This window comes from Anomalospiza imberbis, chromosome 16 (genome assembly GCF_031753505.1).
Source record: "Anomalospiza imberbis isolate Cuckoo-Finch-1a 21T00152 chromosome 16, ASM3175350v1, whole genome shotgun sequence".
NCBI classification, from domain to species: domain Eukaryota; kingdom Metazoa; phylum Chordata; class Aves; order Passeriformes; family Viduidae; genus Anomalospiza; species Anomalospiza imberbis.
In genome coordinates this window covers 2,043,294-2,069,603 of record NC_089696.1, presented here as the reverse complement: position 1 = coordinate 2,069,603, position 26,310 = coordinate 2,043,294, and the positions used below count along the sequence as shown (strand labels likewise).

Genomic DNA, 26,310 nt, shown 5'->3' with positions numbered 1-26,310 from the left:
TCCTCTTGCTCCAAGCTGGAAATTCCTGGGTGATGCAGAACCTGGGGAGGAGAAGCCGCTTGAAATCCCCTGCCGCTGGAGCCTGGCAGGGCACCCCAGCCTGCCTGGGACCCCCAGCCTGGCCAGGCTCCCTCCCCACTTCTCCGGGACCTCCAGCCCTGCCCGCTATCCTCCAGCCCGCCGGGACACCCCAGCCTTCCTGGGAGCCCTGCAGCCTGGCCAGAAACTTCCCCCGACTCTCTCCGGGACCCCCAGCCTGCCCGGGACCCCCAGCCTGGGGCTGCAGCATCCCAGCGCCCCGGGATGGGGCGGGCGCGGCGGGGCCGGCGGAGCTGCGGGGGCCGGCCCGGGGAAGGAGGGGGGGGTCTCGGGCCGGGGCGGGGGCGCAGGCAGGACCTCCCCCTCCCCTCCCTTTCCCCTCCCCTCCCCCGGCCGGTCCCCTCCTCCTTCCCCTCCCGCCGAGGGCAGCCGGCGCCGGCCCGTCCCGTCCCGGGGCTCGGTGGGCTCGGCTGCGCTGCCCCCTCCGCATGCGGGGGTCCCGGGTGGGCGGCAGCCCCGGCGCCCCCCGCCCCGCCATGGCCCGGCTCTCGGTCAAGGACCACCTGGACGGGATCCTCTCCGACTTCGAAGGTGCGGCCGGGGCCGCGGGGCCCCCCCGGGGCTGGGTGCCGTGGGAGGAACGGGGGATGGCCCCGGGGGGAGAACGCTGCTGCCTGGGCGTCTTGGGAGGCGGGGGTGCCCCCCAAGGGCTGAGCATCATGGGGGGCTGCCCTCCCCCCGCCCGGAGGCTGATTTTGGGGGCGATGCTGCTGGCGGGGCTTTTTGTGGGGGCTGGGGTGTCCCCAAGGGGGGGGCACCGGGCGCTGGATTTCGGTCCGGGGGTTTTGCGGCTGCTGGGCTGGGGATCTTGGGGTGGCCTGAGCGTGGTGGGGGCTGCGCTCCCCTCGGGGAGCTGCGATTGTGGGGGGAGGGATGCTGGGCTGGGCATCTTGGGGGGCCTGGGGGCTCCCCGAGGTCTCAGCGTCGTAGGGGGCTGCGCTGCCCTCCGGGGGCTGGGTACTGGGGACGGGGGGGCGATGCCCCCGGGGGCTGCACATCGTGGGGGGCTGCGCATCGTGGGGACACGGGTGACCCCCAGGACTGGGCGTCGTGGGGGGCTGCTCTGCCCCCCAGCCCGGGGGATGCAGGGGTGCTCTCGGGGGGCGCGGTTGTGGGGTGGGCAAGGGGGGCGACCGAGGCTGGAGGGAGGGGGGGAAGGTGTGGGACCCCCCCGAGCTCACGGTGTCCCCGTGCGCGCTCCCCGCGTGTGCGCGCTCTACCCGCGGGCCGGGGGCTGCGGGGGGGGGCCGGGGCCGGGCCGGGGGCGGGAGGCGAAACCCGACCCCGGGGCTGCTGCTGCCCTCGCCGGGGAGGAATGTGTGCACCTACCCCGGGCACCTTAACCCCGCCGCTGCCGGCTGACACCCCTCAATCCCCGCCAAACCCCCACATCCCCCCGCCATCCCCCCCAAGCCCCCGCTGAACCTTCTGCCACCATTCCTTTACCTCCCACCATGCCCCGAGCACCCTGCCACCCCTCTAAACCTCCTGCCACCCCATCTTAACGTCTCCCCCTTCGCCTCCTGCCACTCCCCCTTCGCCCTCTGCTGCCACCCCCACCATGCCCCTCATCCCCTCGTTGCTCCCCCCTGCCCATCACTCCGGACACCATCTGGAGTCTGGATGAGGCTGGGTCAGGGACCAGAGGCAGGTTTGGGGTAAAAGGAGGCATTTTTGGCCGTAACAAAGCAGAGATATGGATGTGGAGAGGGGGTCGCCGGCCCCGTGACCCCGTGGCCCCCGGCAGCCCGGCCGGTGGGGCAGGGCTGCAGCGGCCGCAGAATTACCTGCCCTGGGGAGAGCTGTGATCGGCAGCGCCACACCCCGGCCTCTGACCCCTGCCCTGCCCCGGGCACGGGGGCACCAGGGGAGGGGACAGGGACGGACCCTCAGCACCCCGCTGTCCCGGGCACCGCGGCTGAGGAAGAGGAGGGTGAGGGCGGGCTTGTGCCAGCGGGTGGGGTGCCGGGACAGGCTGGCACACGCGCTGACACGGAGAGGATGCAGGGGCGCAGCGTGGGCCGCCCCCACGGAGCCCCCGGGGGGAAGCAGCCTCTCGGAGCTCGGCAGCGAGGGCGGGAGAAGCTCCGGGGGGAACCTGGGCCCCCCGCGCTGCCCCCGGGACCCGGCTGCCGGCACCGTGCGGAGCCCCTCGGGCAGCGCGGGCAGCAGCTCCTGGGGAGCCTCCTGTGGGGCTGGGAGGAACGAGGGGGCGGCTGCACCGTGGGGGCTTCACGAGGGTCACCCCCACGGGGTCGGTCCCACGTCCTGTGCCAGGCGCCCGGAGCGGGGGCCAGCAGGAGCTTTGCACCGGGCTCAGCGCTGCGGTAGCCCTGGGGAGCCAAGGGGCCCGTGTGGGGGCACGTTGGCACCCAGGGCTGTGCCGTGGGCTCGTGGCCGCTGTGAAGCCGCGTGGGAGGCGCAGCAGCAGCCACCAGAACGGGATGTGACGGTCCCCAAGCGTGGCCATGGCGCTGGCCCCCCTGCCATCAGTGGGCTCCGGGGTTAAGGCCCGGGAAAGGCCAGGAATCCTTCCCGGCTGCCCCGACGGGTGCAGGGGGAGAGGGTCAGGCGGGGATCCGGTTACTCGGCCGGATCCCTTTCAGGGGGAATAAAGCGGGCAGTGTGCTGCGAGGGGAGCCGGCGGCACCGGCCAGATCAACCGGGGAACAATGATAAAACCCTCGGGGACAGCGCCGCAGGGCTAGGGAGGAGCTGGCGCCGGGCCGGGGTCCTCGCTGGGACAGGCTCATAAATTAGGGGGCACCTCTGGGTGATGGGGGGACATACATGGGGCTGGGGAGGGGACGAGTGCCATCGGGGACCACTCTGGTGCCATCTCTCTTTCTGTCCCCAGCGCTCAAGAAGTCATTTGAGGCAGAAGATGGGGACGAGGCGCCCGGCTCCTTGCTGTCCTCAGGCACCGGTGACAGCCACCAGCCACTGCAGCCGGGCCACCCGCCCCGCCTGGGCAGCGGCACCGGCCCCAGCCCGGCGCCCAGTCCCGTGCTGCGGACCCGGCTCGGCACCGGCCTGGCCACCGGCCGAGCCAACGGCGCCGCCGGCACCGGCATCGCCCGCGCCGCCTCCTTCCAGAGCCGCCAGGCCTTGGCCACGGGGCCGGGCAGTGACGGGGAGAGCCAGCGCAGCTCGTCCTCCAGCCTGGAGAGCCCCGCACCCACCGGGCCCCCCCAGCCACCGGGCAGCTCCCCGGCCGCCAGCCCCGGCTTGAAGAAGGTCCCGTCCCACGGCAGCGTCTTCCCGGTGGAGCTGGATCATCCCCTCCTCGGGACCGCCGCCAGCCACGGCTCTCTGCCAGCGCTGGACCTGCACATCGCCGAGGAACCGGGCCTGGGGACGCCGTGGGGCACGCAGAGCTCTGTAGCCCAGCCTCGCACCCACCAGCCTTCCTGCTCATCCTCCTCCTCCTGCCTGCCCCCATACGATGGCACAGAGACAGCCCCGGGGCTGCCCGCGCCCCCCGAGGGGCCGGGGGGGTGGGACACGGCTCACCGCACGGCGTCCCGGCCGCAGCGGAGGGTCGCCCTCAGCGCCAGCCCCATCCCGTCCCGCCGGGCCCCTGCTCAGCCCTGGGGACAGGGGGAGGCAGCGCCGGCTGAGGGGAGGGCCGAGGGGCTGCCACCACTGCCAGCCCCCCAGGCCGCCACCTTCAGGCTGGTGTCGCAGCCGCAGACGGTGCAAGTGAGCTCCCAGCCCGCCTTCCTCGGGGGGCTGGTGCTGGTGCCGGCCCCGGGCACCCCGACAGCGCCCGGCGGAGCCGGGGGGATTCTCCCCAGCGCGGGGATGATGGCACCGCGGGGACCCTGCGTGGTGGCAGCGGCTCCCGGCGAGGCTGCGGACGGCAGCGGGGCAGCGGTGACGCCAGAGCACGGTAGGACTTGTTCTTGTCCCCGTCCCTCTCTCCGTCGGGCCCCCCTCGGCGGGCGCGGCGCTGCCAAAACCCCGCATGAGCTGATGCCGGGAAGAGCGTGGAGTGACAGTGACTTTGGGGACAGGCGCCCCGCCAGCTCGCCGCTCCCCCGTGCCGGGGCCCGCGGGGCGCGCTGGCTGTGGGGGGGCCGAAGGCGCGGAGCCGAGCGCGGAGCTGGCAGCGCTCCCGGCCCGCCCGTCCCCGCGGTGCCTGGCGAGCCGCCCGCACCGCCCCGGCGCTAATTGCCTTTCCCGGCGCGGGGAGACAGGTCGGGACACATGTGCCCCATCGCGCCGGCCCCGCGCGTGCCGCCTATCGCCGCGATCTTGTCCCGCGTCCAGCGCTTTCTTCCCCTCTCGCCCCTCCTCGCTTGGCACGGGGCTGGATCCTGTTCCTCCCTCCCCGTGGGGCGCGGGAGGTGGCGGGGGGCCAAGGTGCGCCGGGGCGTGCTCGGCGTGCGCCCAGCGCCGCGGGGAGCGGTGCCCGGCTCCCGGCACGGCTGTGCCCTCGGCTCCCGCCGTGCCGGCGTGGGCGCTGCCAAGCCTGTGCAAAGGGAGGGGGTAGCCAAGTGTCCCCCTTCCCAGCGGCTGCTCCAGGAGGGCCGGAGGGCACCGGGGTGGCCGGGAGCCGGCCGCCACCGCCGCTGCTCCCTGGTTGGGTGCTTGGGGCTCTTTGCCCGTCTCGCTGGGCTGTCGCGGAGCCGCCGTGGCCGGGCCCTAAGTACTGACGCGGCGAAGGCATCCATACATCTGCTCCGGGCCGCGGTGAATCATCCCCAGCAATGCCCGTGGCCGTGCTGCCCAGCCAGCCCGGCTGCCCCGCTGCCCTGGCTTCCCGGGCCAGGGATGGCGCTGGGGACGGCCGGGGTCATGGGGACACGGGGAAACAGAGCCCGAGGCTGAGCGAAGTGATGGGGACACTGAGGGACAGTGCTCAGGGCTGAGACAGGTGATGGGGACAAGGATGTGGTGTTCAGGGCTGAGTCAGGAGTGATGGGGACACAAAGGGACAGCAGCTGGGGCGGTGCCAAGGTGACAGGGACATGGGGACACCGTACCTGGGGCCAAGCCGTGGTCACGGGAAGACAAGGGACAGTGTTCAGGGCTGTGACAGGGACACGGTGCTCAGGACCAAGCTGCGGTGATGCAGTTGTGCTCAGAGCAGAGCTGGGGTCATGGGGACATGGTGCTTGGGGCCAAACCAGGGCCACAGGAAGACAAGGGACTGTGCTCAGGGCTGTGACAGGGACACTGTGCTCAAGAGCAAGCTGGGGTGACAGGGAAATGGGGACACGGAGCTCGGGATGGAGCCGGGGTGATGAGGGGACAGTGCTCAGGACAGAGCCGTGTTGGTGGCCGGCAGCTGAGCACGGTGTGCCCAGGCTGGGGGTGGGGCAGGAGCCAGCGGGCAGCGGGTGGCACCGGCTGCCCTGCAGATGGCCCGGGACTGGCAGGGGGCTGGCAGACACTGCTCGGGCACAGCAGTTTCTCTGCCAGGAAGAGGTGGGAACGTGCTGTTTCCTTTCCCGGGAGGCCACCCCGGCCCCCAGCCGCTGACACCCATGGGTGGCCTCGGGGCACCGTGGCGCGGTGGGTCCCACACCCCGCAGGAGGAAGCTCCGAGAGAGCCGCCGGCCGCCGCATTTCACTTCCACGCCGGGTCGCCCACGCAGGGCCCGGGGCGAGGAGGAGGAGGAGCGGAGGAGGAGCCGTGGGCAGCAGCCGCCCTCTGCCTTGCACCCCAGGAGCCATTTGGCCCCGGTGACCAGCTCTCGGCGGCAGCAGCCCCGGCTCCGGCCGGCTCGCCCAGGTAGGGATGGCGTGGTGGCAGCGGGCAGGGCGGCGTGCGGGCAGAGGGTGCTGCCACCGGGGCTGGGTGACTTGTCCCCTGTCCCCAGCAGCGCTGCAGGCACAGGGTTTTGCTCAATGGTTCACTTCTGCTTCTGCTCACCGACGGTCCCCAGCCATCCCGAGCCTCGTCCCTCCCGTGGCTCCCACGGCCAGACGGACAGGCTGGCTCCGAGTCTGCCTACAGACGGGGACTGTCACCACTGTCCCCTTAGGTCGTGTTTGGCACTGGGAGAGGCACTGGTGTTTCTGGGTCAGATCAGCTGGGAAGGTAGAGCTGTGGTGTGACCGGGGCAGTGGGTGCATCCCCAAAACCTCCATCCCTTTGCCAGAGGGGTCAGCTCCCTTGTGCTGGGCCCAGAGCCAGGCTCTCCCCATCCAGTGCCCAGCTGCTCGGTTTGGAGCAGTGGTGAGCAGCCGGACAGGGAGCTCCTGTCCCAGCTCATCTTCTCCCAGCACCCTCCACCCTTGAAGCTTTATTACAGGCTTCCCAGGGAACTGGCCAATTAACCCTGCATCGGTAATTAAATCCATGGAGGAGACCACGGACCCGGGATTACTTGTCCCTGTCTGGAAAATAAGAGCATCCATGATTAGTCCTGGAACAGGTCTGGCTGCAGGAGCCATTTGCCCCGGAGCTCCGTGGGGATGCCAGAGAGCTTCCACGTGGCCACCCGGCTGCTGGCCATTACCAGCAGGGTTTTTTGGCAGTGATGGCAGGGACACGGGGGGCTCTGGACCCGTGGAGGAGGCAGCGGAGGGTGCAGCACCCAGTGTCACCCCGGACGTGCCCTCTGGCTGTGGGTGTCTCCTTGGTGTTGCCCCTGACAGGGCGCAGGGCAGTGGCTGAGCCCCTCTGTGGGGGCTGCACCCTGTAGACCTCCCCAGGGAGCTGGGGGGTGCAAGCACCAAATCCCACCTGATCCCTGCCTCCAGCCGCCCTGGATATCCCACCTGCCCCCTGCCTGCAGTGCCCAGCCACCCTGGATGGCTCCAGCGGCTGCACCACTAGGTTCTGGATCTGTCCCGGCAACTGCCAAGGCTGGCAGGGACTGGGAAGGGGGGCCAGGCACGGGGCACGGGGGCCGGTGTCTCCCAGGGAGGTGGGCTGCAGTAGTTGTCGGGGTCCTCTCCCTGATGGGGACCTCCCACCCCACGTCGCTGCCAGCCTGTGGAACACCCTGTTGGCAAGGACGGTGCCGGGTGGGTGGATCCCCGCCAGAGTGAGCATCCTGCCCTCCCCCAGCCCCCCCAGCCGGGTGTCACCGCTGTCACCAGGAAATCCGCGGCTGTTTCACCACTTCCGAGGAACATCCCGACCCAGGGGGCGCAGGGGCAGCTGGGACATGCGACACTGCTGTCCCCAAGCCTGCCATTACTCTGGCACCGAGTGGGCACAGGGTGCTGGGTGGCTCCCACGCCGGGATGCCGTTGCCATGGCAATGGGGGTGTTCAGCTCCATCATCTCCTGGCGCCCCGGGCTGGCTCAGGCCAGCTCCTGCCCACATGCCCCTTGTCCCCTGGCTGCGTGGCACACGGACACGGTCTCAGCAGGTCCCTCACAGCCTGGGCCATCGCAAGCTGCCGCTCCAGCCTCGCCGGTGCCAAGCGCCGGCTGGCACATACGGAGGAGGCTGCGGCGTGGGGGGACGCAAGCGCCGTGGGGCTCTGCGGCAGTGGGGCGGGTGGCAGGGCCACCACCCCTTGTCCTACCCCACCGTGCCAGGGCCGGGCACAGGTGCTGCTGGGGAGGGTGGGGGGCACAGTGCCGGGTGGTCCCCGGTGCCCGTGCGGATCGTACCCACGGCCAAACACCCACTCCCACTCGGTGCCACGGCAGCCGCTCACGGGGGTGATGGGGGACAAAGTGAGGGGTGGGGGTGTCCTGTGCCACGGGAGGGGTCCCCATCCTTGCTGGCCCGGCTGGGAGGCCAAGCAGTGCTATGTGCTGGGTGGGCACAGCCGGGTGGGCACAGCCGGGTTGGCACAGCCCTCCCCACCCACCAGTCCATCGGCAAACTGGGCGCAGGGGCCTGGCTGTGGTGGGGAGGGGGCTGCAGGGGGCGGGTATTGCCATGCTGGTCATGCGTGGGAGCCGCAGCCTCGGCGGAGCCGGGTTGGTGCCAGCCGGGAGCTGGCGGAGGGAAGGGGCCGGGCTGCGGCGCCGCCGGGGATGGGGATGCGGATGGCGCCCCGGGGACCCCCCCGGCCGTAGCGGGGCGCTGAGCGAGGGCACCGCGGCGCCGAGGTAGGACCCGAACAATGGCCGTGCTGGGAAGCAGGAGGAGGTGGAGGAGGAGAAGGAAGAAAGGGATTTGGGGCTGCCGCACAAAGGGCTGGGGCGGGCACGGGGCTCCGGTGGCCCTCGGTGTGGGGCACGCTCCGGACACCGTCCCCCCGGCAAACCCCACGTGTCCCTTGGGGCTCGGGGTTGTGCCGGTGATTGCGCTGCACCCCCGGTGCCCCCGCCCAGCAGCGCCCAGTGCCTGGGTACAGTGAGGGTGCGCTGTGGGGTGGCGCGTCCTGCCCTGGCGCCGGAGCCCCCCGCGTGTGCCGGGGCCGGAGCGGTGTCGCCTGGCGCGGGTGACCGCGTGGGCTGGGCAAAAGGTGCTGGCCGTGGCCGCGGTGCCCGATGATCGCAGGGCAACCGGTGGCATGGTGGGGTCCGGTGGCACGACCACCCCAAAGATGCCCCTGGCACCTCCTGGGACCCTCCGGCGCGGCGGGGGGGTGGCGTGCCCCTGTTGCCATGCCGAGCCTCACCGGCTCCCAGGAATGTGCCGGGGCTGCGTGCCCGCCGGCACGGCCGCTGCTGGGGCAACGCTGCCGGCGCAGGGGTGGGCACCGAGGGGTGGGCACCCAGGGGTCCAGGCTCACCGCCTTTGCCCACCCCGCGGTGCAGGGAGCAGCCTGGAGCCCGAGGAGCGCAGCATGGAGCCGCCGGCCGTGCCGGAGGAGGAGGAGGAGGAGGAGGAGGAGGAGAAGGAGGGGGCGGTGCCCCTCTCCATGGCGCCCGGCCCCGTGGGCTGCCAGCTCTTTGGATACGTGGGAATCGAAGCTGTGCTCGACCAGATGAAAATCAAAACCATGAAGACAGGCTTTGAGTTCAACATCATGGTTGTGGGTGAGCCCTGGGCGTGGGGTTTGCTGCTGGGTAGGGTGGGAATACTGGCTCCGATTCCACCATGCCAGGGGAAATAATGATTTTAAGGAATTTTAAGGAAATTTAAGTTATTTTAACTGATCTAAGTAGCAAACAGTTGAGAAGTAGTAATATCCCATACCACATAGCATAGTAATGCTGATAGGTGAGCTCATCCCAGCCTCTGAGATGCTCCCAAATGGATGTTGAGGGGCTGTCACCTTGGGGAATAAATTTGTTTGGAAGATAAACCAGACTAGCCCAATCTGGGTTGCTCCCAGATGTGTACCAGGGGTTATGACCTTGGGGAACAAATTTGTTCCTGGGATAAAATGGACTATCCCAACCTCTGGGATGCTCCCAAGTGGATACCAAGGGGTTATTGCCTTGGGGAAGAAATTTGTATGGGGATAAACCGGAGTTATCCCAAACTCTGGGTTACTCCCAAGTGGATATCAAGATGTTACTGCCCTGAGGGACAAACCAGAGCTGCCCGTGTCCCCTCAGGGCAGAGTGGGCTGGGGAAGTCCACGATGGTGAACACCCTCTTCAAGTCCAAGGTGAGCCGCAAATCCTCACAGCCCGGCCAGGAGGAACGCATTCCCAAAACAGTGCAACTCCAGTCCATCACCCACGGTAAGGTCACCACCACGGGGTCGTGTCCCACCAGACCTTGGGAGAAGCAGGGGACCGGGCTGGGGGCCTGAAGCTGCGTTCACAGCCTCAAAACATCCCCCACGCCTGGTGTGCTGCTTTTCCCCAATGTTTCTTCCCCCCGACCCACCTCTCTGCCCCACAGTCATCGAGGAGAAAGGGGTGAAGATGAAGCTGACGGTGACTGACACACCAGGGTTTGGGGACCAGATCAACAATGAGAACTGGTAGGACACAATGAGGAGCAGGAGCCCAGCTCGGTGGGTGGCAGTTTTGGGGTGGGGGTTGAGCTCAGGTGCTGTCCCTCAACTCCTCATCCTCAGCTGGGACCCCATCATCAAATACATCAACGAGCAGTACGAGAGATACCTGAGGGAGGAGATCCTCATCACCCGCAAGAGGAAGATCCCGGACACCCGGGTCCATGGATGCGTCTACTTTGTCCCCCCAACAGGTCACTGGTGAGTCCCCACTCACAGCACCCGTAGGTGATGGGGTCACCATGGCATGGTTGTGCCCCCTGGGATGATGGTGGTGGGGTCACCCTGAGATGGTGGTGGTGGAGACCCCTCAGGGTGACTCTGCAGTGGTAGTGTGACCCCATGGTGACAGTGGTGGGGGGTGGTCACTGTGGGGTGGTTGTGTCACCCTGGGATGATGATGGTGGGGTCACCTCAGGGTGACAGAGATAGGGTATCAACCTGGGGTGGTAGTGGGGAAGGTCCCTCAGGGTGATGGTGCTGGGGTCACCTCAGAGTGACCCTGGGGTGGTAGTGGTGGGGTCACCCCCCAGTGGCAGAGGTGGGGACACCCTGGAGTGACGGTGGCCCTCGTCAGGCTGCGCCCACTGGACCTGGAGTTCATGCGGCGGCTCAGCAAGATCGTCAACGTGGTGCCGGTGATTGCCAAAGCTGACACGCTCACCCTGGAGGAACGGGCAGAATTCAAGCAGCGGGTGAGGACAGGTCCCTGAGGGGTTCCCGGGCTGCCCCATGTCCCCCACCGCCCCGGCTCAAGCCCTGTGTCCCACAGATCCAGGAGGATCTGAAGACCCACGCCATCAGCGTGTACCCGCAGGAGGATTTCGACCAGGACCCCGAAGACAGGGCACTGAACGACAGGATTCGTGTGAGTGCCAGGATGCTGGGACGGAGGGGGCCAGCCCCTGGGGAGCAGGGTGGGGGACAGGGACCCTGGGGAGCGCAGGGGAGCAGCACCCGGGACGAGCACAGCCTCTGCTGGCAGGAGAAGATTCCCTTTGCCGTGGTGGGGGCAGACCAGGAGCACCAGGTGAACGGCAAGCGGGTGCTGGGCCGCAAGACCAAGTGGGGCATCATTGAAGGTGAGCAGAGCCCCTGACACCCCCAGCCCCCACAGGTGCAGGGAGCAGCACCCCCGGGTGTGTCCTTGCCCGGGTGGGTGCCGAGCCACGCCAGGTGGCACGGAGCTGTGCTGTGCTCCGGTGGTACCCAGAGCGTGCCAGGATGCTCTGGCCGGGCATCCCAGAGCCACCGAGCCCTCCTGCCAACCCTGCCCCTCTGCCTTGCCTTGCAGTGGAGAACTCAGCACACTGCGAGTTCCCCCTCCTGCGGGACCTGCTGATCCGGTGAGCAGGGGACAGGGTAGGGAGTGCTGGAACCCCACGGGGTGACAGCAGGATGGGGGGGACAGTGACATGATGCCCTTCCTCCCCCTGCCACCCCGGGCAGGTCACACCTGCAGGACCTGAAGGACATCACCCACAACGTCCACTACGAGAGTTACCGCGTGCGGCGGCTGAACGAGAGCAACCGGCCGGGGCTGAGCCCCCTCAATGGGCTGCCTGGCAAGGGCGAGGCCAGCAGCCACCTCTGAGCCACCTTGTGCCCCCCCCCAGATCACCACTGGACCCCATGGCAGTGCCCACCCCTGCCCACCATGGCTGTGCCAGGAACCTGCCTGGGCTGAACCCCCCAAGAGTGCCCAGCTGCCCTGACATGGGTCCCTCATCCCCAAGCTCTGCCATGGGCACAGACCCCCGGACCCTGTGTGACATTAAAGGTTAATCCAGAGCCTTCAGCCTTCACCCTCCTGCTGGACTCCCAACTTTTGATGTGCCACCCTCCTCCTGTGCTGCTCTGGCTGCTCTGGCCCCCCAGGCATGCTGGGGAAGTGGAGGTGCTGCCTGTGGGGTGTGACCAAGGTGCAGATGCCCTCCCCATGGCCACCTCACCCCCCCTGCCCAGTGAGGCAGCTGGCACAGCTGGACTTTGAGCCTCTTATCAGGTGGTGGAGGTGCCGGGAGGGGAGCGGAGGTGCCGGCGGGGTGTGGAGGCTTTGCCTGCAAGGGTGTGAAGGGGCTACACCCAGCTGTGGCACCCTCCTGCCAGGGGCACCGTACTGGGTGCAGCCCCTAAAACCCTCAGGGGGACCCAGTGGGTGCTGCCCCGCTGTGCTAAGCCCTGGTACCTGTCAAGGTGTCGGGGTGCCCCCCCGGTACTCTAGGGGTGCATGGAAAGCCCTTTTGTACCTCCTGCCACAGGCAGGGCTGGGGCTCGCTGCCAGGACGGTGGCACGTGGTGGCTTTCCTGCCCGCCCCGGTCCCACCGCCGGCCTCGGCGTCACCACCCTTTGCCCAACCCCACGTTAATGATCCACCCCACGCCGTGGCCGCCACCAGCAGCCACCCGGCGTGGCGGCAGCGGCAGCAGAGCCGGGGGTCCTTGGCACGGGTGGCTCGGGAGGGACTGGCGGCTCCCTGCCCTGGGCCCCACCCTTCTTCCCCAGCAGCCAGATAAGAGTGGCTGCGGGCAGCACCCACTGCCCAGCGCGGCGCGGGCAGAGAGCGGCCGGGCCATGGCCACGGTGAACCTCCACGCCCTGACCTCCTGGGTGGGCATCGCCCGGCTCCTCGCCGTCGTGCTGTCCTGCCTCGCCTTCAGCTTGGTGGCCTCCACCGGGCACTTCGGGGGTCCCTATGGGACGTGGTGCATGTTCACCTGGTGCTTCTGCTTCGCCGTGACGCTGCTGGTGCTGCTGCTGGAGCTGCTGGAGCTCTACCCCCTGCTGCCGCTCTCCTGGGATGACTTCACCTCGGCTTTCTCCATGCTGGCCGCTCTGATGGTCTTCACCTCCTCGGTGGTCTTCCCTGCCACCTTCATCAGCAGCCCCTGCAGCAGCAGCCAGTGTGCCCGGCAGGCCGTGGCCACCACTGCCTCTTGCCTCTGCTTCCTCGCCTACGCCGTCGAAGTGTCACTGACCCGTGCCAAGCCCGGGGACATCAGCAGCTTCCTCTCCACCGTGCCTGGGCTCCTCAAGGTCTTTGAAGCCTATGTGGCTTGCCTGATCTTCTCCTTGCTGGACAATATGGAATACAATAAGGAGCCTGGCCTGATGTGGTGCGTGGCTGTCTACTCCATCTGCTTCATCTTCACCCTCCTCATCATCATCTTCACCATCGGCCGCTGCCTCACCTACATTCCCTGCCCGCTGGAGAAGGTGCTGGTGGGGTACAACTTCCTGGCCCTGCTGATGTACCTCACTGCCACCATCCTGTGGCCTCTCTACAGCTTCCGGGGACGGAGCCGCCCCGATCCCTGCGGTGCGAACTGCGGGTGGAACAAGAACCTGGGGGTCACCTTCCTCACCATCTTCAACCTCATCGCCTACTTGGTGGACCTGGTTTACTCCACCAGAATGGTCTTTTTCAGGGCACCTCCCTAAGGGCTTGGGGCGGGGCTCGGGGCGGTGGGACGCGGCTGGGTGCCGGTGGCGGTACGGGGCTGCCGGCGGAGCTGAGGAAGAGGCCGGATGCCTCGGAGAGCTCCTTGTCCCCGTGCTGGAGCAGGGAGCCAGGGGGTGCTCCCGGGGGTGCGCTCAGCCCCGGGCCCCACGGGCTGCACAGACAGGGGGGCTGGAGGGGCCACGAGGGGCTTCCGAAACCCCGGAGCTTGAGGGGGCTTTGGGATTAAATTGGGTCATTTTTCACTTGTTTCTGCCTCCTCTTTCTTCCCCTTCCCAACCCTCTGCAGGATCCCTGCTGGGGGGTAAGAAACTGGTGGGAACCATTGGCACTGGCAGCTGCGGGTGACTTTGGGGGACACCAGCAGCACTGTGGGGGCACCAGGCTCCAGAAAATCCTTCCTACTCCTTGTTGACTCGGCACTGGAGTGAAGCAGGGCATGACCAGGAAAAGCCCAACCCGGATGCCTTTTTCTTGGCACCTGGACAGGGCCCTGCCAAACAGGTTCAGGAGGAATGCAGCTGTTAGGGGGGCTGAGAGCCCACCAGGTACTTGTCACCAGCATGGCCAGGTCCTTGTCACCACCACAGTCACCCCAGTGGGAGCCCTGCTGGGTTTGGTCCAAGCCACGTAGGCTGGAGTCCTCCTTTGGGGACTGCTGTGGTGTCCCCTCCCTGGGGGAAAATGGGGAGGGGGGGTGGCTGCCACCCAGTGCCACCAGAGCTGGGGGCACTGACACACACCACGGGGGCACAGTGACACCAAAGGCTGGTATGTGGGAAGAAGGCAGCAGTGCAGGGCAGGCAGGGAAGGTGTGCCTGCGGGCAGAGCTCCTGGCACCGCGCTCCCGGATGTGGGATGGGTGCCCGTGAGGCACCCTGGCAGGTTTTGGGGCCACTGTCCCCATGCTGCTCCTTCTGCCACTGCTTGTCCTGGCCACAGCCTGGGGCCATCCCTGCTGCCTTGGGGCTGCCAGGGCCATGTCAGGGCCCATCTCACTGCCCTGGGGCTCACAGCGTGACACAACGGGGGGTTCCCACCACCAGGAGGTGGCACAGACTGGCAATCACAAAGGAGCCCACAGGTGCCCCAGTGCCTGGGCAGGTGGGACTTCTATGGCCAGTGCCAGGGCCACTGCAGTGCTGGGTCCCAGCAGTGCCGGTGATGTCAACACCACAGGATGGCCTGGGCGGCGTCCCCTTTGCCCGATCCCTGTCCCCACAGTGGCCATCACGCTGGCACTGATGGGGCACTCCCCTGCACCCCAGGCAGTGGGGCTGGAGGGCATGGCAGAGTTTTAGGAGGAAATAACAGGAAAATGACAGTGGCGAGGCACAGCCCAGTACAGCAATGCCCAGGATGATGGAAATTAGCAGAGGTAGGAGTTCGGGAGGCACAGGGAGTGACAGCGGTGTCACTGGTGATGAGCTGTGCTGGTAGCGTGTGGCTGTGGGTGGCACGTGGGCAGTGCCAGCACGCGGGGTGTGGTGAGGCTGGGGGGACAGGGGCCAGGCTGGCAGCGGGGTGCAGGTGAGTGGCTGGAGGAGCTTTGGGGGATCCTGGGGGGGCGCATCCCAGGAGCCCCATCGGGGCATCTCCCATCTGGGGCACAGGGCGGTGCTGGGGGTCGCTGGGAGGACCTGAGACCTGGTGGGTGCGGGAAGCCCTGGCGCCGGTCTTTGCCGTGCCAGGGGCGCCCCGGTGCCAGTCTGTGCCGTGCCAGAGGAGCCCTGATGCTGGAGGGTCTCTCGGTGCCGTGCCACGGTGCCGTGGTGCCGGTGTCACTGCGGTGCGGTGCCGTTGCCGGTGCGGTGCGGTGCCGCTCCAGGTGCGGTGCGGTGCCGGTGCGGTGCCGGTGCGGTGCCGGTGCGGTGCCGGTGCATTCCTCCCCCTAGGGGTCGGTGTGCCGCGGCGCGGGAGGCGGTGCGGGGGGCGGCTCGCTCCTGCGCACGGCCCGGGACGGCCGGGGCACGGCGGCGGCGGCGGCGGCGGTGGGAGCGGGCACCGCCGCGGGCCGGTGAGTGCGGGCAGTGGGGGGCGGCGGGGCCCGGCCCGGGGGGGATGCGGCCGCGGGCAGCGGTGGGGAAAGGGGCGGCTGAGCCCGGCCGGGGGGGCTCCTCCTTTTCCACCCGGCGGGGGCCGTTCTGAGCTGCCGGGATGGGGAGGGGAATGCCGTGCCCTGCAGCGCTCCGGTGAGTCCCCGGCGTGTCCCCTCCCTTTTGCCGGGGCTGCCTCTGCCCCGGCATTGGGCTTCCTGTACCTGGCACCAGCACCCAGCCCTCTGCCTTGTCAGCAGGGTGTCCCCGTGTCCCCCAGGGATGCCCCTGTAGCCTCAAATGGCTTTGTGGCCCCAGGGACACTCCTGTGTCCCCCGGTGCCCCCAAAGATGCCTTTGTGTCCTGCTATGACCCTGTACCCCCAAGGATGTTCCTGTGTTCCCAGCTGGACAAGTTGCCTCCAGACAAAATCCCGAGTGAGCCCCCATCCGCCTTCCAAGGCCTAACCCCCATCCGGGGTGACTTTCAGGAGGGCCCACGTCCCCTTTCTTCTCTGTGGGGCTGGGGGGCACATCCAGGAGCCCCCAGAGCTGTCCTGATACTCACTCTGAGCATCCCCAGCCCTGCGAGCGTGACAGCCTGGCAGTGCCATGGGTGTGGTGGGTGCTGGGGGGCAGCCCCAGGGTGGGTGCTGGCTGGGACAGGTGCTGGGAGGAGCCTCGGGGAAGGGGATCCAACTCCTGCCCGGGCAAGGGATGTCCATCAGGGACAGGATCCTCTGCTCCCGGGGAGCACCCCTCAGGCCAGGACAGTGTGGGTGCCCAGAGGTGGGTCCTCAGGAGCATCGGGCAAGTCTGAGCCCATCCTCATGTCCCTGCAACCCTCTTGCTGCGCTGGCCACCACATTTGGGTGGGGATGTGGCTCCCCGAAGGGACAGCACCCTATTTTGGGGGGACACGTGTGCTCCAAGCCAGCTGCGTAGGGACGCGTTTGTCTGCCTGGCAGGGAAGGGATTAACACCGGGAGGGTTTTAGGGTGCCGGGGTGTCCCCAGCTGGGTACACCCAGGCTGCTCCTCGCACGGGTGACCTCACGCCACTGCCATGGCAACGGCTCGTGAAGTCACCGCGAGCGGGGCGGCTGCCTCGAGCGCGGGGTGCTGGGACGGGAGCGTGGGAGGCAGCGGCGCGTCCCCCCCGCTCCGCTGCCCGCGGCCCCCCAGCATGAGCCGTGTCCCCGGCAGCGCCTCCGCCTCCGCCTGACCCCCGTCCTGCCCACCCTGCCCGTGTCACCCTGCCCGGAGTGTCACCATGCTCGTCAAGGAGTACCGCATCTGCATGCCGCTCACCACCGAGGAGGTGAGCGGGGCCGCGCCGGGCGGGAGCGGGGACGGACACAGCGGTGGAGGGGTGTGGGTGCGGGTCTCATACCCACAGCAGCCCCAGGAGATCGGTTCCTGCGCTGGGAGGGACACGGTGACCCCTTTGCTGTCTCCTCGTGGCACGGCTTGTGGCAGGGATGGGGATGGGCTAGGGATGTTCCGTGCCAGGGCCGAGCCGCACCTTGGGGTGCGGGTGGGGGAACATCCCGAGCCTGGGCACGGCGACCTCGGGGCACAGAGCCCGACGGCAGCACCGGAGCACGGCAGCACCGGGGCACGGGCCAGCAGGCGAAGGGCACCTGGGGTTTGGATGCCCGTGGCACAACAGGGACCATAAACTCCATCCCTGGCCCGGCAGGGAGCCTGAATGCCATCGGCAATGACAACTGGCAGCATCCCTGGGCAAAGGTCTCTCGTGAGCACCTGGTGCCTACGTTTTGCGGAGCAGGGACCTACAGTGGTGCCCACCCTGGGCAATGCCATCTCTCCTTGGAGGCACCTGGGGAAGGTTTTAATTTAGGCAGAGCGGGATGGTAAAATCCTGCTGGTGATTGCGGTGGTGAATGGGATCTTCAGCAGAGCAGTCAAACCCTAATTGTACAGCTGCATCACCAAATACACATCTGCACCCTTATGGTTATCTACTGACACAGACACATCCAGATACATCATATGGGTACACATTTTTCCCTGGCTCCCAGGTAGTTTACCGAGTAGAAAACCTCCAGCCATTCTTCAAGGCAGTGGCAGAGCACAGGGAGAGCAGGATCCAGCCCTTGCCTGGGTGCTGGGACAGCCTAGGGACACGGGAGGTCACACCGGGTGCCCCAGGGACCCCCTGCCCGCTGCATGGCTCAGGGTCTACCACCCCTTGCTCCGTGCCTCAGTTTCCCCTCTCGGCAGCGTGGCTCAGCCCCCAGGCTGTGCCAGGCGGTCACCAGGGTGGTCACCGGGGCTGGTGGCACTGAGGGCGGGCTCTGTGCTTGCAGTACCGCGTGGGGCAGCTCTACACCATCAGCAAGCACAGCCACCAGGAGAGCGAGAAGGGCGAGGGCGTGGAGGTGGTGAAGAACGAGCCCCACGAGGACCCCATCCACGGCCCCGGCCAGTTCACTGAGAAGCGTGTCCACCTCTCCAGGTGAGCCTGTGATGGCTGCTGGGGGGGCACTGCTGTGGGGGGCACGGCAGGCAGCGGGGTGACCCCACCTCTTCCTCCAAAATTCCTGGGGAACCTCCTTCCAGGGTCCTGCACATGCTGCAGAGTGGCTGATTCCCAGGGTTACTCCCATTATTTCCTGGGCTCCCGCCATCATTTCCCAGGGGTGCCCCCATCTCCTGGGGTGCACTGATCTTGGGGGGCTGCACCCATCTCCCCGGCACCCACCCATCTTCAAGGGCTGTGTGTGTGTCTCCCAGCGGGGTCCCCAAGTCCTGGGGTGCACCCATCTTTGGGGTGTGCATCCAATTTTGGGAGCTGCCCTTATCTCTCAGGGTGTATCCAGCTCCTGGAGTGCTCTGATCTTGGGGGGCTGCACCCATCTCCTGGGGTGCCACTTGTCTTCAGGGGCTGCACCCATCCTTGGGAGCTATGTCCCAGGGTGTGCCCATCCTAGGGGTTCACCCCCTCCCTGGGGGGCTGCCCTCTTCTCATGGGGTGCACCCACCCCAGGACACGCACCCACCTTGCAGGGGTGCACCCACCCCTCTCTGGTGGGCACCCACCTCTGGGTGCTGCTGGGTGCCTGATCGGGGCCTTGGCAGTGCCCTGGCCCTGGGGTGTCACCGTGGGGCAGTGGCTGGTCCCCAGCACCCCTGTCCCCATGTCCCCTCAGCTGCCTGCGGACACGGGCTGCTCCCCACCAGGAGCGCTGGTGTGAGACAGGTTATTTTTAGCTGCAGCACTCACGATTCCCTCTCGCCTGAAATTTATTTATAACGCCTGAAAATTAATCAAAACCCACCTCCTGACTCCCCAGGGGGCCTGATCCTGCCGGGGTGCTGGGAGGGGACAGGAGCACCCAGGGGGCTCGGCCCCGGGGAGGTGGAGGGGTCCTGGGGAAGGGGTGAGGGTCCAGGATGGAGGGTGGGTGTTTCATGGGGAGGGGGTCAGGGTGTTTGGGGAGGAGGTGGGGAATCTGAGGAGAGGATGGGGACACTGGGGTGGAGAGGAGGAGCTGGCACAGATCCCTGGGGAGTCCTGCTGTACAGATGAAGGTGCTGGGGAGGTGGCAGGGGTCTCTGGTGGGGGAATGCTGGGACACTGGGGAGGCAACAGGAGTCCCTGAGGGTGTTGTAAGGCACAGGTGATGATCCAGGGCTGTAAATGAGGGTCCTGGGGAGGTAACAGGGCTCCTTGGGGATGTTCTGAGGTGCAGGTGAGGATCCCTGGAGGCATCCTGGAGTGGAGGTGAGGAGCTGGGCCAGGGGTGAGGGTCCTGGGGAGGTGACAGGGGTCCCTGGGCGTGTCCTGAGGTGCACATGACAGTGTTGTAATACAGATGCAGGTGCTGGGGAGGTGGCAGTGGCTCCTGGGAGAGGTGCTGGGATGCAGGTGAGGGTCCTGAGGCGCAGGTGAGGGTCACTGGGGGTAGCATGGGGTGGAGGTGAAGGTGCCAGGTAGAAGCTGGGGTTCCTGGGGTGGGAATGGGGGTCCCAGAGCCAGGCTGTGTTTGGCAGTGCAGGGCTGGGTGGCACCAGCCATGTCCTGTCCTGAGGGGGTCCCCTGACACGGTGCCCACAGCAAACTGCCAAGCTGGGCACGGGCGGTGACCCCCCGCATCTTCTACATCACCGAGAAGGCCTGGAACTACTACCCCTACACCATCACGGGTGAGCCCCGGGCAGGGCGCGGGACGGGCACCCCTGGGCACCCTGTCCCTGCCCAGTGCTGGGGGGGCTGCAGGAGCTGCCCCTGGTCTCACTGCTCCCTCTCTTCCCTGTGATATCACCCGGTGACGCCACCCTGTGATGCCGCTGTGCCATGGTGTCCCTGCAGAGTACACGGTAAGGAGGTGGCATGGGATGACCTGTCCCCTCCCCCAGCAGGTGGCTGGGATGGGGGTGCTGGGGGGGCATTTTTGGGGGTGGGTGTCCTTTGGGACAGGTATCCTTTAGGGGTGGGTGTCCCTCAGGGTGGGTGTCACCATGGTGGGTGGCCCTTGGGTGGGTGTCCTTATGGCTGGGCATCCCTCAGGGTGGGTGTCCCTTGGGGCTCAGATTTCCTTGGGGATGGGATTCCCCTGGAGAGGGTGTCCTGGTGGCTCGGTGTTCCTTGAGGATGGTCATCCTTGGAGGTGGACGTCCCTCAGGGCTGGGAGTCCTTTGCATGGGTGTCCCTCAGGATCAGTGTCCCTGGACTGCACATCTTTTGGGGATGGGCATTGTTGGGGCTGGAGTGTCCCTCGGGGTGGGGTGTCCCTCAGGTGGGCATCTCTGGGAGTGGTGTCCCTCGGGGAGCAGCTGACAGCCCCTCCCTGCAGTGCTCCTTCCTGCCCAAGTTCTCCATCTACATCGAGACCAAGTACGAGGACAACTGCGGGGACAGCGAGAATGTGAGTGTGCACTGCAGCTGAGAACTGGCAAACCTGTCACCTCATGACTTGTGGTCCATGTCACTCACCCTCCCTCCCCTCCCCAGATCTTCCACAGTGACAAAATCCTGGGCGACCACGAGGTCTCTTTCCTGGACATCGCTTTCGATGAGATCCCTGAGCGCTACTACCGCAGCCTGGAGGTACCAGGGCTGGGGATGAGGGAGTTCCCTGGAGCCACCCCTTCGTCTCCTGTCCCAAGGGGGGACTCTGACCCTGATGTTCCCCATCCCCACAGGACCCCCCGTTTCTTCAGCTCAGCCAAGACAGGCCGGGGGCCGCTGCGGGAGGGCTGGCGCCAGCACACCAAGCCCATCATGTGCTCCTACAAACTGGTGAGCGTCAAGTTCGAGGTGTGGGGGCTGCAGACGCGGGTGGAGCAGTTTGTGCACAAGGTGAGGGGGCCCAGTGGGGGGTTGGGGGGCACTGGGGGACAAGTGGCAGGGTGCTGACCCCCATGGTGTTGCAGGTGATCCGGGACATCCTGCTGATCGGACACCGCCAGGCTTTTGCCTGGGTGGACGAGTGGTGCGGTGAGTCCGTGGGGTCACCCCAGCACAGTGGGGAGGGGGCACACGGTGCCCATGGAGGGAGGGGCTGCAGGTCAGACTGCTGATGCCACTGACCCTGCCACAGCTCCTGCTCTTCCTCTGCCTGTGCTGCTGCCTGCACTGCCTGTGCTCCCTGCACTGCCTGCTCTGCCTGCATTGCCTGCACTGCCTGCTCTGCCTGCATTGCCTGCACTGCCTGCACTGCCTGCTCTGCCTGCATTGCCTGCACTGCCTGCACTGCCTGCTCTGCCTGCATTGCCTCCACTGCCTGCTCTGCCTGCATTGCCTACACTGCCTGCACTGCCTGCTCTGCCTGCCCTGTCTGCACTTCTAGCTCACCCCTGCCTGCATTGCCTGCATTGCCTGCCACTGCCTGCACTCCCTGCCCTGTCTGCATTGCCTGCACTGCCTGTGCTCCCTGCACTGCCTGCACTGCCTGTGCTGCCTGCCTTGTCTGCGCTTCTAGCTCACCCCTGCCTGCACCCCCACATGCTGCATGCTCCCCTGCACCCCTCGGGGAGGATGGGCAGAGGAGTCCCAGCACCCTGTGCTGCCTGCAACCCCCGTTCTGGCAGGGACACAAGCTGCAGGTGACTGCCACGTGCGGGCACAGGGACGGGAGCCCTGGGTTTGGTGACAGCTGGCGGTGGGTGCCGGGCCACCCCGGCGAGCGGCTCTCTGCCTTCCAGACATGTCCCTGGAAGAGGTCCGGGCCTTCGAGACTCAGATGCAAGTGGCCACAAATCAAAAGCTGGGGAGCCAGCACCCCTAAAGCCCCTCTGCCTGCCGGGGATGGACACTCTGGACCCCGCCTTGCTGCCAGGGGGTGGGTGCAGGCAGGGGGGCTTGTGCCCCCCCTGCACCCTGCGGCGGAGTGTCCCCCCCTCCCAGCTGCCCTCCCTGCGTGTCCCCTGCCTGCGCTGCCTGCGCTGCCTGTCCATCCCTTCCCCTCTGCTGGCTGGGCTGGTGCTGGAGTTGGGGAGCTGGCTGTGATGCCCAGCATCCCCTTCCCTGCCCGTCCCCCAGTCCCCAGTCCCTGTCCCCTTCCTGTCCCCCAGCTCGGTGGGGATCCGGGGCGCGGGGCGCCGGCTGCCTGGGATGAGGGGGTGCCGGACGCGGCCGTGCCGAGCGGCCCCAAGCCCGGCTGTGCTCGGCAGGGATGACGATGGAGGAGGTGCGGCGCTACGAGCAGGAGACGCAGGAGGCCACCAACGAGCTCATCGGCCTGGTGGCACCGGCCATCTCGGTCAGCGAGGTGGGGCAGCCCACGGCCACGCACTCGGCCCCTGCCAGCGCCCCCTCCACCCCACTCAGCGACGAGGCCCCCGAGTTCCTGGCTCCCCCCAAGACTCGCCCGCGGAAGAAGTCGGCGCCGGAGACCCTGACGCTGCCCGCCCTGCGGGAACGCGCTGGCGCCGAGTGACGCCGGCAGTGCCATTCCGTGCTGGACTGTGCCAGCTCTGCCGCCCACCCCGGCCCCGCCGACCGGCGCAGAGCCCAGGGAGGGACCTGGACCCGCTGTCAGGGCGCTGGCAGCCCTGGGGTGTGCTGGCCTCCCTGAGCCACCGTGGGTGTCCACATGGGTCAGTGCCACCACTGCCATGCTGGCTGTACCAGGAGGGGACGCCAGGCCAGCGCGGGCCCCGGCAGCATCGGGCAATGCCGCAGGAGCCGCTCCCTCGACTCCCCCCGCCCCGGTGTCCGCAAGGGCCACCGAGGCTGGCGAGCAGTGGGGAGGTGTCAGCTGGTACCCACTTGCCGTGGCCGGGCTGGTGGCCGGTGCCAGGCTGGAGCAGTGCCCTGAAGGGTAGGCACCAGCGTGGGGGCACAGTGAGGGTGACAGTGACAGCCAAGGGCTGGGCTGGGGCTCCCCACCGGACCCCAAGGGGCTGCACAGCCCTGTGCACAGCTGCTCCTGCAGTCAGGGTCCCCTTCGCTGTCCCTCCAGAGGCCGTGGCTGCTCGAGGGGGGCTGGGGTGGGCTCAGCCCCTCGTTTTCTTTAGGAAAACAAAGGCCTTTTTGGAAATAAAGCTCGAGACACGGCAGCTGGTTGCTGATAGTGATTTATTTGGTGCTGTGGAAGGGTGCCATGCCTGTGCTGGAGTGCTGCATCCCCCAGGCCTCCACGTGTGCAGTGAGGCATTTCTGGATCGCTGATCCCAGGATGTGAAGATGGGGTCCTGGATGGGCAGCGAGGCTCTGGGGGTCAGGTGGTCAGGGCAGGCAGGAATCAGCCCAGCCCTGGGGCAATGCCCCTAGCCACCACAGCAGCAGCACTGGGCTCTCCTCCCTGCCAGCCATCATCATCCTCCAGCTCTTCAGTCCCCGGCACAGCCTCTGCTCCCAGCAGGGCGATGTAGTGGGAGCTGCAGTAGACGGGCGGCTTGTTGGGGCTCGAGTAGACCTGCTCGGGCCGCAGCGAGGCAAAGGGGTTGCTGGCATAACCCACAACGTGCGTCTCGAGCTCCACAAGGATCTGCAGGGAGGCCTTCAGCTCCTGCTCGCTGCCAGAAGAGAGGACAGGCGCGGTGACTGGGTGTCTGTGCCAGCTCACCGGGGAGGTGGGGCTGTGCTCACCTGTACACGGTGAAGAGCACGGGCAGGCGATAGTCCCGCAGCAGCAGCAGGGTGGGCAGCCAGCCCGCCAGCAGGTCTGGGCAGGCATGGAAACCTGTGGGGACACAGCCATGAGGATTCCACCTCTTTCCCATCCCACCCTGGCCCCGGGGAAAGCCGGCTCCAACTGCATCCACTCTGTGCTGGACACTCCAAGTATGCAGTGAGTTTGGCAGCCCTCAGCAAGGTGGGGTCTGGCTCCCCACCAGCATGTGGGGCACCCCAAACTCTGGGTCCTGGGCTAAGCCACAGCACCGAGACCTGAAGGGAAGGATGTGTTTCACCTGCAGGTGGGTGACACAGGCAGGACAGAGTGCCCGGTGGGGAGACAAGGCAGCCATGTCCCAGGGGGTCCCCCCAGCTGCCCATTGTGCCTTGGTGCAGAGCCCTGAGTATGTCCCAGGCCACCTTCACGCCCAGCCACAGGTACTGCCGGGGTGCTCAGGGTGGTCCCTGAGCCCATGTGCCCTGTGGTTGTCCCTGTGACAGCAGTGGGGTGTGAGGGTCCGGCCCCTCCGTGGCGCAGGCACTTACCCGGGTGAAAGCCCACCACCAGGTCAGGAGGGGCGGCCAGCTTGGTCTCCACGTGGCTTTCCCAGAAATCGTGGTAGAGCCCCTTGTAGCTGCTGAGATAGACTTTTCCCCGGGGCGCCAGCGTGGTCAGGGGTGGCCTCATGATGGGTCCGTCCACCACGTCCACCCCCACCATCACCATCTCCACGCCCTGGTGCCCCGGGAACATCCGTGTCAGCTCGTCGTAGTCCGTCAGCCTCGTGTTGAGGGTCTCCACATGGGAAGCCCCCACCACGTGCACGGTGAGGGGCCTGGTGAGGGGGTCGATGCCAAAAAGCCGCAGTCCCAGGCCGATGGTGAGCGGCCGCGAGTGGAAGTCGGTGACCAGGCGCCGGATGGATTCCCGCAGCTCCGTGTCCTCCGGCCGCGGCTTCCCGGCGTTGGCCCACAGCAGGGTCATGTACCGCCCAGCCACGATGGCACCCAGCTTCTCCTCCAGCTGCTCCTGCATGGAGAACCAGTCCTCCCAGCCCTTCACGTCCCGGGCAGGTTTTGTCCAGGTGTCCGTGGGAAATGGGATGTCTCCTGGGGTGTCAGGAGGAGGTTGGAGGGTACAGTGGTGGTGCTACAGCCCAGGCTGCCTGTCCCACCTGTGCTGTGGGCGTGGGGCTGGAGAAAGGACACTACATCCCACCACAGGAGCTGTGCAGCCAGGGATGGGGGTCAGGCAGGTCCAGGGGGACACATCCCTCACCTGTGAAGACAAGCCACTCCACCAGCCGGTCCAGGGCCACCAGCTTCAGCTTCTTGCAGAACTTCTTGTGCAGCGGCCAGTTGGCACGCTGGCACGCCACGCCACAGTAGTACACATTTTGGCACCTGGGCAGACAGGCAGCATGCCCAGCCATGGGGAGGGGGGGCACAATCCAGCCCACCAAGCCTGGCTCCCTGCCACACCCCCTCAGGACTGTGTCACTGTTCTGGGGGTGCCCTGTGGCTGGAGATGGGCACTGGGGTCAGACACCCCTCCCTTCACCCCAGCCACCAGGCTGGAAGTGAGGGATGGATCCATCGCTGTGCCATCAGACCATCTCCCCACCGTACCTCTTGCAACGCCGGAGGCTTTTGGGGTCCGGGAGGGCATCAGGGAGCTTCTTGCACTCAACGCAAAACTTGAAGGTGTCCTCCATCTTCTGGAACATATCAAAATACGTCCGGATGCCGAAATCGCTGCCGCTCTTTTTCCCATCCATGGCAGACCTGCAGATGTCAGAAGGTGAGCAGAATCCAGCCCACTGCCACAATGGTGGGGCTGATGTCCTCTGAGGCTGCCAAGATTTTTAGCTCCAGTCAGGAGCATCCTGGCCTGGGTGGGGACAGGGAGCCAGGCACTCTGAAGGGGTCCACCCAGGAGCCCATGAGAGCTCCCCGTGGGCTGAGCCAGGAGGGTGGGATGAGCCATGGGAGCTGCTCTAGCTGCTGGGGGACACGTGGGATGCTCTTCCCGGGGGAGGGGGTTGGGAATAGGCACCCATGGGCGCTGACTCACTTGTAGTCCTCATAGCTCTTCATGTTGAGCTTCTGCAGGATGACGTGGGACAGCCCCGGCACGTTGCGGTCCATGGCCTGAAAGCCCAGCGAGTCCACGTCTGGAGCCCTCGCCGCTGGCTCCTCCGGGGCCTTCTTGGAGCGGCCGGTTTTGGGGGCAGCACCTGCGTTTGGCTGGGCCGTGGTGGCTGCAGGAGAGAGAGGTGCGGGCGAGGCGGCCGGTCCGGGGGTCCCCGGGTGCTGCCGGGGTCCCCCGCGCCGCCCGCCGCCCCCGCGGCGCCTCCCGCCCGCCATCCCGCTCCTATCCCGGCAGCGCCAGGAGACCCCGGGCAGTCCCGGCGCCCGCCCCGTCCCGCGGCTGGGCTCAAATGTCAGCCCCCGGGAGCCGGCGGTGCAGATGGCCGTGGCCCCTCGGAGTCAGATAGCGGAGCTATTCTGGGCATCCCCTCCCCGGGAACGGGCCAACCCGCTCCGGGGGTCCGGCTCCCGCCCCAAAAGCCGCGCTGCTGGCAGCGGGGTGCCCTAAAACCCTGTAGCGTCCCACACTGCAAACCTGCGGGGAGCTCGGGGGGCTGCCCAAACCCTCTGTGACCACAGGGACACAAAGTCGCTGCCCCCGCCACAGGGACGCCACCGCAGCCCGGCCTGCGCGCACCCCTCTGCCACCGCCTCAGGGCCCCCAGCGGGGTGTGAGGGAGCGCCCGCCTGGGCACCACGGCC

At 67.3% G+C, this 26,310-nt stretch overlaps 5 protein-coding genes across 8 annotated transcripts in view; 3 read left to right on the top strand and 2 right to left on the bottom strand.

Annotated features, from left to right (window-relative positions):
- WDR24 (WD repeat domain 24) overlaps window positions 1-26,310 on the bottom strand; it is a 249,235-nt gene that overhangs the window by 127,007 nt on the left and 95,918 nt on the right. The gene's annotated exons all lie outside the window — the stretch shown is intronic.
- On the top strand, window positions 513-11,724 carry LOC137483445 (septin-12-like). 4 transcript variants are annotated; one of them, XM_068206498.1, is made up of 11 exons: window positions 513-630; window positions 2,957-3,991; window positions 8,780-9,001; window positions 9,527-9,655; window positions 9,819-9,900; window positions 9,997-10,134; window positions 10,511-10,628; window positions 10,706-10,801; window positions 10,919-11,015; window positions 11,228-11,279; window positions 11,383-11,724. In XM_068206498.1, the coding sequence occupies exons 1-11, from the start codon at window positions 528-530 to the stop codon at window positions 11,525-11,527; spliced, it is 2,217 nt and encodes a 738-aa protein (XP_068062599.1). In that variant the 5' UTR covers window positions 513-527; the 3' UTR covers window positions 11,528-11,724. The 4 variants fall into 4 exon arrangements, with proteins under 4 accessions (XP_068062599.1, XP_068062602.1, XP_068062600.1 ...); XM_068206501.1 differs by lacking the exons at window positions 513-630; window positions 2,957-3,991 and adding an exon at window positions 5,700-5,839; XM_068206499.1 differs by lacking the exons at window positions 513-630; window positions 2,957-3,991 and adding an exon at window positions 7,369-7,615.
- Window positions 11,719-13,579, top strand: LOC137483452 (myeloid-associated differentiation marker homolog). Its single transcript, XM_068206520.1, is given in 3 exon segments — window positions 11,719-12,229; window positions 12,232-12,402; window positions 12,404-13,579. Coding segments are annotated over 3 exon segments (1,209 nt in total). The 5' UTR covers window positions 11,719-12,163; the 3' UTR covers window positions 13,376-13,579.
- Window positions 16,395-22,958, top strand: LOC137483465 (cytoplasmic phosphatidylinositol transfer protein 1-like). Its single transcript, XM_068206543.1, is given in 11 exon segments — window positions 16,395-16,587; window positions 16,590-16,666; window positions 16,668-16,749; window positions 17,762-17,910; window positions 19,513-19,601; window positions 19,768-19,775; window positions 20,252-20,323; window positions 20,410-20,528; window positions 20,601-20,757; window positions 20,832-20,895; window positions 22,071-22,958. Coding segments are annotated over 11 exon segments (1,176 nt in total). The 5' UTR covers window positions 16,395-16,494; the 3' UTR covers window positions 22,337-22,958.
- MSS51 (MSS51 mitochondrial translational activator) lies at window positions 22,961-25,884 on the bottom strand. Its single transcript, XM_068206517.1, has 6 exons — window positions 25,592-25,884; window positions 25,147-25,302; window positions 24,797-24,921; window positions 24,064-24,627; window positions 23,491-23,584; window positions 22,961-23,417 (listed from the first exon to the last, which is right to left on the bottom strand). Exons 1-6 carry the CDS (start codon window positions 25,882-25,884, stop codon window positions 23,144-23,146), a joined length of 1,506 nt encoding a protein of 501 aa, XP_068062618.1. The 3' UTR covers window positions 22,961-23,143.